The 13,046-nt window shown below is 54.4% G+C and overlaps 1 protein-coding gene across 7 annotated transcripts in view; it reads left to right on the forward strand.

Moving 5' to 3' along the window:
• RUSC2 (RUN and SH3 domain containing 2) overlaps window positions 1–4,270 on the forward strand; it is a 57,840-nt gene extending 53,570 nt beyond the window's left edge. For all 7 annotated transcript variants that reach the window (XM_032674876.1, XM_032674871.1, XM_032674878.1 and 4 more), the window contains 3 exons: window positions 604–1,585; window positions 2,205–2,369; window positions 2,670–4,270. In XM_032674876.1, the coding sequence (XP_032530767.1) occupies window positions 604–1,585; window positions 2,205–2,369; window positions 2,670–2,850 (1,328 nt within the window). In that variant the 3' untranslated portion in view covers window positions 2,851–4,270. The remainder of the gene's footprint in view (window positions 1–603; window positions 1,586–2,204; window positions 2,370–2,669) is intronic.
• Window positions 4,271–13,046: the final 8,776 nt, after the last annotated feature.

The following is a 13,046-nucleotide window of genomic DNA, read 5'->3' on the forward strand; positions in this document are numbered from 1 at the left end:
TTTGTTATCCCAGTGGGGCCAAATGGCCACAAATCCCATTCCCAGCTCTCTCCCTGAGAGTGAGACCTGACAATAAAGGAGGGTGGAGGGGCAGTGCAGTTGTGGTTAAACCAAGTGAAGAATGAATCCTGCAGGTAGAAATGCTAATCCATTCTCTGCTAAGATCCACAGTTCAGCCGAGACAGGTCCTGGAAAGACTGTATTCAGCTGCCCCTGACACCAGTACCAGGGGACCGGTACTGGTCAGATCTGAGGCTCCTTGTTCACCTCAAAAAGTTGAAGAAAAGAATTTTAAAATGTGACAACCCTTTGATGCTCTTTACTCCCATCCTACTTCCGTGGCATTTTGTGGCAGAGATCATCTGGGAGGTCATGCCAGGCAGGTCCTGGCTGCAGGCACAACTGGAAAGCAGTATTTGGGCCGGTTTGCTGAGAGCACACAGAGCATCTGGTGCTCCCTGACCCAGCCCTGAGCATAACACTGCCACCACAGCTCTGACCAAAAACTACTGTCCAGCACCTTTCCCCATAGCTTCAGCATCTTGTGGTGGCTTGGCATGGTGGGAAGAGCCTCTCCTCTGATTAACGTCTCTTGCCCTACAGATATCATCCTGGCACACTACCAGCCAGTGGGTTTCTTGTGCCTGTCTCACAGCGTGTGCCAGCCTCTTTTTGAGGAGCTCCTGCTTCTGCTCCAGCCTCTCTCTCTGCTGCCCTTCAACCTAGACCTCCTCTTCGAGCACCACCTGATGCAGATGGGCAAAGAGCAGCAGCAGCAAAAGGAGCTGCTGCGTGTGAAGCAGGACCTGCTGCTGTCTGTGCACTCCACTCTGCAGCTGATGCGGACGCGGGGCAGCAGTGAGGATCCTGATGGCTGCAGCACCGCCCCTGAGACATGCCAAGGGGGTGCCAGAGATGATGACATCTCACCAGGGCACAGCCCACAGCAAGCTGTGAGTGAGAAAAGGGTCAAGGGAGTGGGGGCCTCCTGTGGAGATGGTGACAGGGAGGAAGAGCGGAGTAAGATGCGAGAGAGCACGTGGGAGAGGAAGAAGGACAAGCAGGCAGGCTGGTGGTACCAGCTCATGCAGACCTCTCAGATTTACATTGAGGGATCAGCTGAAGGCTCAAAGTTCATACGCTCAGAGAAGAAGAAAGCTGCTTTGAATACTGCACCCAAGTCAGTGGAGACCCGCAAGGCACCACCGCCCCGAGAAGGGGTGGTGGAGGGCGCAGAGGCTTGTCCCATTGCTGAAGGTACCTTGGAGGAGAGGCCCAAGGCTGCCAGCAAGCCAAGTCCTGAAGCCGCGGAAGAGCCCCTGGAAAAGCCTCAGCAGGTCATGGTCAGCGAAGAGGTGAAGGAACGGAGCTGGCCCTTCTGGATGGGCAGTCCCCCAGACTCGGTGCTTACAGAGCTGAAGCGCAGCAAGGAGAAGGAGACTGGGACTCAGCAAAGAGTGGGAGCAGCAGCATCAGCCCCTCAAGAGGACAGCAGCACCAGTGCATCAGAGGGCAGCCAGGCTATCAAGTGGGGACATTTGTTTGGGTCCAGGAAGGTACAAAAAGAGCCCAGGCAACCGAACAGGTAAGGGCAGGGGTAGTGTGGGGCTGAGGAGGGCTGGTTAACCTAGAGTGCAGCAGTGCAGATGGAAGTGAGGCCAGTAGCTGACTGCTGGGCTACACTACTGTGGTACGTCAGGGGTCTGTCACCCCTGCCAGCCCACCTTAACTCTTCCCACACCCTTGCTCAGTCCACCTCATGGGCCTTCCCCTTCTGCCTGAGCTCTACCACTGCCTTGAGTCCTAAATTCCCTCTCCAGTGGAAGGGCCCCTGCTACATGGCCCCATCATCACCTCATCCCTCCCAAAAACACATATTGATAACAGAACATGGAGCTATCCCTGTTGCTCACAACAAGTGAGGAGAACGTGTGAAGTTGCCCCCAGTAGCTGAGACCTCCCTGCACTGCCTTTCCATCACCCTTACTGCTCCTGAAAATGTCCACTGGAAATGTCCTTCCCAGTCTAGGCTGTGGTGTGTCTGGAGAATGCTGACCCCTTCCCACCAGGAGACAGCCTGGGGACCACAGTACACTTTGTGCATGAAGCCAGACCTCTAAGGCATGACCTTGCCATGAGATTGGCTGCTCCATTCTCCCGGTGACGCTTCCGTGCTACCAACTGCTTCTGTCTCCTCCTTCCAGGTTGCCCTCTGGCTGGCTGAGCTTGGACAAGTCCGTGTTCCAGCTGGTGGCCCAGACAGTGGGGGCAAGCATGTGGCGTGAAGCAGCTCCTGAGCCAGACCCCCCCCATCCAGAGCCCCCTGAGGTGCCCCCTGCAGCCCGGGGGATGTCTCCCCACCCTACCTGGTGAGTGACACCAAGTGGCCATCCTGCAGGTGCTGGGATGTGGCAGGTTGGGGATGGCATGCCATTTTCCTGGCCCCCTTTGTAGATGTGGACTAGGGATGGCTGGGGGTAGTGATGTAGTTTGTTCATCCATCCACTGCAGCTCTGCAATCTGTGGGTGAGTGGGAGCTGGGAGGCAGCTGGGAGCCTGGCTGGGGAGGGAGGCAGGGCATGTTTTCCTCACTCATCTGTGACTCTGGTCACCCCTGAGTGGGATAAGCATCCTGTGGTGAGCTAACCCTTCTTTCCCTCTGCCTACAGTGAGGTGAAAGCTCTTTGCCATCACATTGCCACTGAGGCAGGACAACTGAGCTTCAACAAAGGGGATATTCTGCAGGTCATCTCCAAGGTGGATGGTGACTGGCTGCAGTGCAGCCTTGGCTCTGAGAAGGGACTGGTGCCCATCATGTATGTCACCCACCCAGAGGATGAGGACTATTGACACATCTGGGAAGCCAAGCACAGTTCTGTGGGCTGCTGAGGCTCCTCTGGGGTAGCCCACCCTGCCAGAGGAACAAACACAGCTTCTTGCTAGTTTCTTACCTTTCTTGCCATTACAGAATACAGTAACCGTAGGTTGTTCCTTCTTGCTCCTCCCTGTGCAGCTGCCAAAGGCCAGCTCGGCCCCTTGGGGTCCTCTGCGAGCTGCACCTCCTATTGCCAAGCATCGCCATGCATGCAGCCACACCAGGGACCGCCTGACCCCCCCCTCCACCCCACACTGTCTCCAGCACCCACAGACCATGGACTCCTACATTACAGGAACCCAAGCAGTGCTGCCCCACTGCCCAGCTGTTTCGTGCTGGAGGGTGCAGGATGCTGTCCCCTTCCCAGGGGTGGCAGCCTTGTGCATCCCTGGCATCCTTAGCCGCAGGGTGGGAGCACCATGCGTGGGCAAGGTCTCTGCAAGGCTGGGCTGATGGGTTCTGTTGTGGTTTGAGGGGGGTAGGCTCCCCCACGCTGGAGCATCCCTGTGCTAATGTGTTGTCGTACCACCTGTACCACCTGGTACAGCCTGGTGGGTTGTACCAGGACAAGTGGCCTGGCAGTGCCACACTGCAGGGCTGGGGCTGTGCCTGGCCACAGCCAGGGGAGGGGGACAGGATATGTGTGTGTGTGTGGAGCAAAGGGGCGTGGGGGGTTGTGAGGAAGGCGTGTGGATGTTCAGTGTTATGTAGGTCTGGGATGGGTAGTGCCACCCTGTGCAGAGATGGGTGCTTTGGGGGTTGGCCCCATGCCCTTCACACTGAGCAGGGAGCCAGTGCCTGGGAAGCCCTGGGATGCTCATTGGAGAGGGTTGGAGGGGAGGGGATGAGGGCAGGGTCCCTGACTGGGCTAGGGATGTTGGGGGCAGTGCTCCCAGCAGGTAGATCAGTGGGTGCTCCCAGAGGGAGTTGGGGAGCCTGGGGAGGGAGGGGTGGTACTCCCCTTGGCACAGGGTTTTTGGTCTTGCTGAGCAGTGCCATGGGGTGGGGGGGATAAGTGTTGTGCACAAGCACAAGGGGATACTGGAGGTCCTGGGGTCCTTGGTAGAGGCAATGCCAGTAAACCCCTTCCTTGCCATGTTCATGCCGCCTGCTGTAGTGGGGATCTTCACCTGCATGTCAGGTGGGGAACAGTGTTAATGAAAGGCCATGCCAGTATTTGGTGCCTTGGCCGGGTTGACGCTGTTCACAGCATCGTGCCTGGGCTGGCTTCACCATGGCAAGGGGCCCTGGTCTTGCTAGGTTACCTCCTGCTTGTACATCGCTTAGCGGACGTTGCACCATATTTAATTTGTATTTCCCTGTTAGAATGAGGTGTCTCGCCTTTATTTATTTCTTTATTTATGATGCATATTAATAAAAAAGGTGCTGACTGAGCTCCCTGCTACCCAGTCTTGTGATTTCAGCGCCTCCGTGGGATGGGTCTGAGAGTTACCTCTGTTACCTGGGACACTGCACTGCAGGCTTTGTCCTGCCTCCACCACAGCCAACTCCAGACCTTCAGGAGGAGATAGGTTGCCCCCAGTGATCAGACCTGCCAGTTCAGGCCTGAGGAGTGTGGGGGGCTGATGATATGTCTTGGGGAGGCAACACTGTTTGGGGTTCCTTATGTGTGCTTGCAGTGACCCAGGCGGGTTCCAGACAGGAGTTCACACCATTTCAGTCTGGTATCTGCTTCTCCAGGATCATGGGAAGGTGAAGGTAAAAGAAGAGTTGTGGGGCTGAGACCCATAGCCTGGGACAGCCTGGCCATGATTTTCAGTGTCTGTGGGTCACTCTCAAGGAAGTGCTGCAGGGCTTTTAAACTTCCGACTCACACAGACAGTGGGCCTTCAAGTCCACTATGAACCCACCCCTTCTCTTCACATCTCAGTAGTTCCAAGGAGAAGGGGAAAGCTCTGCTTCAGGCTCCAGCCTTTGCTGCAAGGACACTACACTGGAGTTTGCTGCATCCATGTGGATATGTCATCTGCAGTGGTGGAGTGAGTCAAAACAGCTGAAAAAAAAATCCACAAATGAAGCCGTGTAAACCCCTGTCCTGGCCTGGAGAAGCACAGAGCAGCCAGGGCTTCTACACGAGCTGCTTTGATAATCTCTCAGAGGGGGCAGTGGTCACAGCCATTTACAAATTGCAGGGAGCCAGGCAGTCCTCCCCACGTGCACTGGCTGGGCCAAATGGGGAAGGGGACCATGTACTGGCAAACAGCCCCGTGGGGTGCTGAGTCAGCCCCAGGCAGGAAAGGGGATTTCCAGCTGCTTGTACCGCCAGCACTGGATCTAGGATTGCTGCTATGGGGTTCATCTGAGTAAAGTCAAGCAGGTCCAGGCGGGTGGCTATCAGATAGCCTCTGCCAATCAGGAACTGGCCACGGGGCACAAAGCCCGTGAAGCCTGCCAGGCTGGAAGCACGCAGCAGTGTGTATGGGGCACTGGGACAGTATGGGACAGTACTGGAGCCATGACCAGGTGGCTCTGCTGGTGGCCTGATCCCAGAGGGTCAGCTGTAGGATCTTAATGGGATCCATGAGCACTCTTGGGAAGAGGAGACACTGGGTGTCTGCAGGTACCCATTGTGGGTGCTCTTGCTCTCTGGGGACACTGCTGGCCGGGCCCAGGTCCCTGAGCTGGTCTGAGTTGGCTGTTGATAGCAGGCTCCACATCACGACTTGGGGGGAAGGTATCCCTGGGATCCTCAGCCACAGCTGGGACACTCGGTGGCTCTGGGCAGGAGACCTTTGCCCCCAGGATGGATAGTGAGGCAGAAGTGCTTCAACTCTCTATCGTATCTCCTCCAACAGTCAAAGTAGTTCACCTGTGTCTGCTACAGCTTCTCTGTTGGTTAGTGGCTCCTCATGCCCACTAACTGACCCTCTCTCCCACATACTCTCTTTTCCCAAACAGGATGCTTCCCATAGAGAGAAGCTGGCCCAGCACAGGAGCCTTTGGGTCTCATACGGGGCAAAGGAATCTTTTGTTTTCCATACATGGGCTGATCCTCCATCCAAGAATAAACCTAAGCCAAGACACACAACTACACATTTGCACATAGCCTTTGCCATCACTGGGGCCATTGCCAGCATGAGGCCCAGGCTGTGGCACCCACTCCTGGCTGTGTGTTTTGGAGCTGACCCTGGCACGGGCAGGGAAGTTCAGCCAGACCCCACCTCAGAATGCTCAGCATCCCTTGGCACCCCTTCAGCTGGGACATGGCAGCAGAAAGGTGGGTGGGTGATGGAAAGAAGAATGAGTGTTGGCACACAGCTCTGTGAGAACCTCCAGAGGAGATGGGAGCAGGTAAGATGGTCATGCTGTATGCATGACTCCTCCTGGGCACTTTCCTGATCTTAAACACAGCAACCCCTCACCAGATAACCGTGCAGGTCCCTGGCCTCATTACTGCACTAACTAAAGTCCCTTTCGACCTCCTGGTGATGGTCTGCCTGCCAGGGCCAGCTCCACATCCTCCTTCGCTCTGTAAGCACAGGGCAGAGCAGTCAACAACCCCAGCAGCAGTGCCCAACCCAGCAGCAGTGCCCACTTCACATGTCCTGAGGTGCAGAGCGAGGCCAGGGGGAGCTCTGGACCAGCACCAAGATGCACAGTCAGTTCTGCCTGTCTCGTGTCACTTGTCTCATGTCACCTGAGCAGCAACCGTGTCCTACTCTCCTGCTCCTTGCAGGCAACTCTGAGCTGCTGCTTAGTGAGGCTGCTCATGGCCTCCTTGCAGATCACAAAGTAAGCCTTAGCAAAGGAGTGCTGGAGTCTGTGGGTGAACCCTGGGAGTAGAGATTCATCATATCGGAAGCAAAGAGGAGCCCAGTTTCATGCTACAGAATTCTGCTTTGGAGTGTGAGGGGTGACAACATGACTATGGGACCCAGTGCTGGGAGAGGCAAAGCCATGGGATGACAGCATAGCTGGGGCAGATTAAGGGTGCAGTGGGAGTCCAGATGTGCATCACAATCTGAGGGATGTGTGCCAGCTGAGAGGGGGGCACTGCTGCTGCCAAGTGCTAGGGGGTCCTGGGAAGTTCCCTTGAACTTTCTCTGCCCAAGTCATCAGGACCTGGCTTATTTTCAGGGCAAAGGCTGTGACCATGGACCCTGGATGCCTGTCAGTGCTGAAACAACTCTGGCAGCTCTCAGAGGCTGCTGCAGGAGACTGGGAAGGAAGGAGGCACCTGAGCACCAGCAAACTGCCAAGCTGCCTTCGGGACAGGCTGGGGAACCTGGGATGGGAATGCACATTTGGGCAGGACAGATAGGGAGAGATGGGACAGGGAAGCACAAAGAGTCAGGATAGGCAGCCTCAGGGGTCTGCAGCCACAGCAAGAGAGCTGCTTTCAGACAGGGAGCACTGTGCCTGAGCCAGGATGCCATGAACAGTTAGACCCACAAACCCTGCCAGGCAGAAACACTGAAAGCAAAGAGTGTCTCATTAAACAGACTCTGTAGCAGCCAGCACCAGGCCTGGCAGAGGAGTGTGACAGTCACATCACCATGACTGCGAGGCATCTGACAGAGAACAAATGAAGTACTGCATTAACATGGCAGCTTTTTGAAATATCTGCGGGAACTGACCCTTCTCTTTGCAAAGGCTTCAGGCAGCACCAACTTTGAGGGCAGCAGAGGGACAGACATCTGTGCAAGAGAGCATGGGGGGCAAGCAGGAACACATGAGTCCAGTGTAAAGGCCTGAAACATACTGGAGGAGAGAAGGGAATGCATTTCCTTCCCATGCCCCTCCTGACAGCCAGATCCCATGCTCAGACTGCAAGTGTCCAGCAGGCAGTGACACACACAAATCATAGAATTAAAGAATGGTTTGGGTTGCAAGGGACCTTAAAGATTATCTAGTTCTACCCTTCCCCTACCATGGGCAGGGATGCCAACCACTAGACCAAACCTGGCCTTGAACATTTGAAATCCCACAAGTCTCCATGCAGCAGCTGTGCCATGATGGGCAGGGGCTGCCAGCCAGGGGATGGGCATGCAGGTGACTCTGACACCTCTGTGACCACTGTTTTGCGGACATCAAACCAAGTATGACCTCATGTTTACCCCTGAGAGCTTTGTGGGAGCTCAAAACAGCTGAACATCCAGCTTTTAGGTCAGCCCAGCTATAGCCTAGCCTGGGAACAGGCCAGCTGCCTGCACTGCAGCTGTCCCAGGCCAGGGTCACAGAAGCTGCTTCCCAGGTCCCTGGCTGATATGACCCTACTTGTGGCAGTAGGACAGGAGTACTGAGGCCGGACCAGGCACTAGGGCACAACCCAATTCCCTTTCACCTGGAGGAAGGACAGTGCTGGTGCTGTGGCACCATCCTGGGACTCAGCGCTGAAATCCACACCTGCTGTGTGGATTTCCTCTCTTGGCCCCTTCGCTGACTTCTTCTCTGCCTCAGTGCCCACAGCTGTACAGCGAAACCCACAAGGTTTCCTCTGAATGAACTTTAGTGGCAGCAGTGCCCACGAGTGACTCTCATGGCCCAGCGCCCCTGTTTCCCCTCACTGCAGTGCTCGTGGGGCTAGGGCCAGTCTGCATGTCAGCAGCTGTGTGTGGTCCATGGGGAGAGTCAGTGGAGGACTGGCAAGCCAGAGAGCACTATGCTCCTGGAGAGCACTGTGCAGGGGAGTAGCATGTGTGGGTGCAAGCTCTGACTTCCAGCTGCAGGGAGAAGACTTTTCTCCAAGGTGTGGCCACAGTGATGGGGACCCTGTTTTAGAAGAGGATGCAGAGCTCTTTGCACCACAGATACACCTTTGGAAACAGGAATCCCAAATAAAAGGGGCAGGTCGTAAGACTGCTGTTGGTGGTCTTCAAGCACGCTGATGGGTGCTTTGCAATAGCAGGCAGGGGCAAGCAAGATGTCAGTGTATGGCCCCTCCACACACACCACAAGACTTAGGGGAAGACGGGGAACTGAGCTCCGTGCAGGAATGGGCTGAGCATGTTCCCAGAAAGGGATTGCCTGCTGGTGACAGCCACAACATGCTTTGTTTCCATGACCCTGTGCAATTACCAAAGATCGAAAAGTCCAGGGGCATCTCGTTCAGCTGCAGAAAGGGGAAATATGTGGAAATGAGGAAACTCAGATAAAACGGAGCTGTGAGAAACAGCACAGTCACACAGTGTCCAGCAAGCTTGCAAAGATTTAAGGCAGCCTTTCAGGGCTCCTGGTATAAAAAGGTAGAGAGAAACCAGCAGGAATAACCACCAGGTCCAGAGGTTATTCAAAACAGAGATGTTCCTTCAAAGAGAAGAAGTCATGTCTAGATGACAAAAATAGTATAAGTCAGGTAAGATGTAAAAGCTTGTCAAGACAAACAGAAAAGAGAGCAGAGAACAGCCTGCAGAAGCAGCCAGCAGCCCTTTTTGCCAACACTTCAAGAGCTGCCACAATGTCTATAGGGTCGCTGGGAGAGCATGTCCTCACAGCGGAGGAGTGACATCCCCCAGGGTGACACGACTGCTGCTAAATGTGGCTCAAATGCCAGCACACTGCAAGGTTTGGGGCAAAATGGGACACATGCATGGCAGCATGCCTGGACCCTGGCATCACAGCAGGACACAGCTCCTTGCCTACACCTGCTGAAATCCAGCCTGCACACCCTCCCAGCTGTGCCAGTTCTTCTGGGTGCAGCTGTCTTTGTGGCTTTCGGTTTGCCTGGTGTGACCAGAACAGATAGCTGTTGGACTCGCTGGGGAAGGTAAAACTCGTTTGCAACACCCTGCCATCCTCCCTGCAATAGCCCGGGTTCCACTCAAGGCTGAATTTTTCCAGTGTAGAGCAAGGGGAGGTGCAAAGAATGAGAGAGCCAGGGAGCAAGAGAGTGAGAGAGCTTCCTTACAACTGCTTGGGCCACTTCCTCCATGGCTTTTGAGGTTTCACATGAGGCAATGAAGGGTTTCTGGAGAGGGCAGATACTGTTAATATCAGAGGTGACAACGACCATGCTGGGAGTGGTGCAGAGAGGGACTGGGGATGTGATTTTTTTTTTTTAGTATTTTAATTTATGAAATTTTCCCACTCCTTTTCCAAAGATCCTCAAAATGAAGACCCTATTCCTACTGACAGAGTTTGCTTTTGCAGCCTTTTAATTTTTTTATTGAAAGACCCAGAAGCATGAAGGGGCAGGGAGAGCTGATGTCCGAGTTGCTGGAGACAGAGAAGCAGTTGCTTACCCCCACCCTACAGACCTTGCAGGTACCTGAGGTGGAGCACAGCTACCTCACAGGTACCTCCCAGGCTGTGCCCTGCTGTGATGCCAGAGTCCTGGCTGTGCGCTTCTGCCCCAGGGCATTTCTACCAGGACAAGTGTGTTTGAATACACAGACAAAGGAGAAGAGGCTGATACTGCCTTTCTGAGCATAGCAGGGCACAGGGAAGGTGGCTGGGCAGTCTCCAGGTCTGTTCCTGAGAGGTAGAAGACTGCTGGAGTATCTGTGCTCAAGCACATCCTGTAAATGCGGGGGGGGGGGGGGGGGGGAATAAAGATAAAACAAGACCTTTACCATCTTTTGCTTGGGGTTAAATTTCTGGGGTGGCAGGAGACATGTATTTGGAGAGGGTTGCCCTGCACTGGACTGCTTGATGCTGCTGAATGAAGATGTTACAGCATGTGCAAATCAACAGAAGGTAGAGCCTGAGTACCAGGCATGGGAGTACCCATCCTTGCTGAAGAGCACAAGAGAGGAAGGCCACCACAGGGCTGCAGCTTGGCTGTGGAGCTTCAGAGAAGACTTCAGGACTTGTTTTTCTCCCAGCTGTGTGTTTCAGCTGGCATGAGGGCCAAGTGCATCCAGCAAGGGCTGCTGGGTGGCTGAGGAAGCACAAATTCATGAATCCTGCCCTGGATCCCTTCTGCTGCTATTGCCAGTGCCACCAGCCTCCAGCTGCACAATCTCCCCAGCAGCCCCTTTTCTGCCTACTGCCATGCCTGTGCTGCTTTCTCACACCTTCAGGGTCATTCCTGCTCCCACCATGTGTTAACAACACAATGTGCCATAGCACCTGAGCTGCATGTCCCCAGGACTCCAGTTGGCTTCTTCCCAAGAATATGCTGTCATCGAGTCCTGAGCACCCAGACACTTCTACCAAAACCTTGGCTTTCATGACCATGGCACACACTGCCAGGTAATTAAACTCATCTATGCCCTTTAGAAGTCCATTTTATCACAACCCTTATCAAGTAACAAGGTGAAGGTTGTCCTGATACAGTCTCTGCTTGACTTTCCGGGTGAGTATGGACGCCACATCTTCCTGCAAAAGCCCAGGCATGAACGAGCACACCTCACAAGTCTTTCTGGGACTGCTGATGTCTGTGCTGGGAGAGGAGGCAACCCAGCTGTTGTGGTTAGTAGCTGCTCCTGCCAGAAAGCCTGAAAACTGTGGTTTTTAGACAAGCAATTGGAGAGCAGCAAGATTGCAAAAAGGCATGTGAAGCTGCCACAATGCACAGAAGAATAAAGACGGTGCTGACACTGGCTGAGGTTCCCTCTCCAATGAGGAAGCCTCTTGCACCGTAAGTGATTTCTCTGCGTTCCTGTTTCCTTTCTGTGCTTGCACCTCTCACAGTCAGACGGATGTGCAGTGAAGCAGCCAGTGGGGCTGAAAACTCAGTCCTGCCCTGGGAACAATCATGGCCCTGCGATGGATATTTCTCCTGCTCCTCACACCTCTGCTGGCAGAAAAAGAGCATGATGAGCTAGATCTCAATGACTATGGAGAACCCCAGGAAACAGGTAAGAAGTGTTCACTCCTCTACCTGTAAGAGAAGGTTTGGCTGTGCTCCTGCTGCAGGGCTGCTGTGCATCTTCATCACGTGCAGGATACAGCAGCTGTATCAGAGAGGTCTGATGTCTATATCGGGGCCCAAGCCAATTAGCTGGGTTGTGGTGAGGTGGAGCTCTGTTGGAGATGGAAGGCAGCAAACCTTGGGGTGCTGGGAAAGCCTCTGCAGGGTCTGTAATGTTCCTCCATGGAGCTGGGAGCGTGAGTTGGCTGTCTGTCCTTGCACGGTGTGCAGATGCCATGTCCTCACCAAAGTGGAGACGGGTGCTGGCGCCCAACAAAGAGCTGGAGAGCTGCAAGCTGAGCCCGTGTCCAGGAGACCCTGGAGGCAGGAGTTATAATGTTTTGGGATTGCTCTTCAGTGGGCTTCCTTGGTGCTGGAAGGGTCAGGGCACCCCCAGGGCTCTTCTGGGCTCTTCCTACAAAGGCTACACGCTTGGATCCCAGCAGAGTCAGTGCGTATCTGCAGGCTCACATGTTATCTGCCCTCCCGGGAGGCTGCACTGTGTGGTGTTTGACAGTGGTCCAGGGGCTGTGACCTTGCATTGTTCTGTGTGTGTCTGAATTGGACTATTTCTCTAAACCAATTTTCTTGGAGCTAGATGATAAAAATCATTAAACAAGCATCTAATCGTGTCATCCCGGTCCACTGTGGGGATGCATCTGGACTGACGCAGGGTAGAGAAAACTGCTGATTAAGTACCCTGGCTATGACAGGGAATGGGACCAGAAACTTTACTTGATGTTGCGAAGTGACATCAGGGTCTGTACTGTGTGATAGGGGTCACAAGAGGGAAAATGTGTCCATGTGGTTGCAGAGAGTGTAAGCACAGTACACTGTCACGCAAAAACTAAGGGCTAAATCTGCAACAGAGGATATTCTTCTGCCCCAAGTGGCTTCCCATTGCTCAGATCCCCACTGAAGCTGTTCTCCCAGGCTAGCACGTGCGAGCATGTCCAAGTTCTCCTATTTGCTTTCAAGGTGCACACTAGGACCAGGACCTGTCTGCACCGTGTATGGTGGGATGCAGCAGGGACTTGTGGGCCAGCAGGCTCCTGACACGCTCTGCAGATCTCAGTCACCCAGCCATCCCCAGAGGAGTCTGGGGCTGCCTGCGACAGAGATGATATTGCTGAGTTTGCACCTTGGTGTTTGTAAAAAGAGGAACCAAGACAAAAACAAGTGGCAGCCGCACCCAGCAGTGCGGGCAGCCCTGCCTGCATCCTCAGCATGTGGGCTAATCCCATCCTGGGACCCGTGCTGAGGTTCCACTTGATGGATTATGGTCCTTCTCCTGCTGAGGGACACGACAAGGAGAATGGCCAGGATGGGGCAGGAAGGTCCCTCCCATGCCTGTTA

This window comes from Chiroxiphia lanceolata, chromosome Z, assembly GCF_009829145.1.
Source record: "Chiroxiphia lanceolata isolate bChiLan1 chromosome Z, bChiLan1.pri, whole genome shotgun sequence".
Classification (NCBI taxonomy): domain Eukaryota; kingdom Metazoa; phylum Chordata; class Aves; order Passeriformes; family Pipridae; genus Chiroxiphia; species Chiroxiphia lanceolata.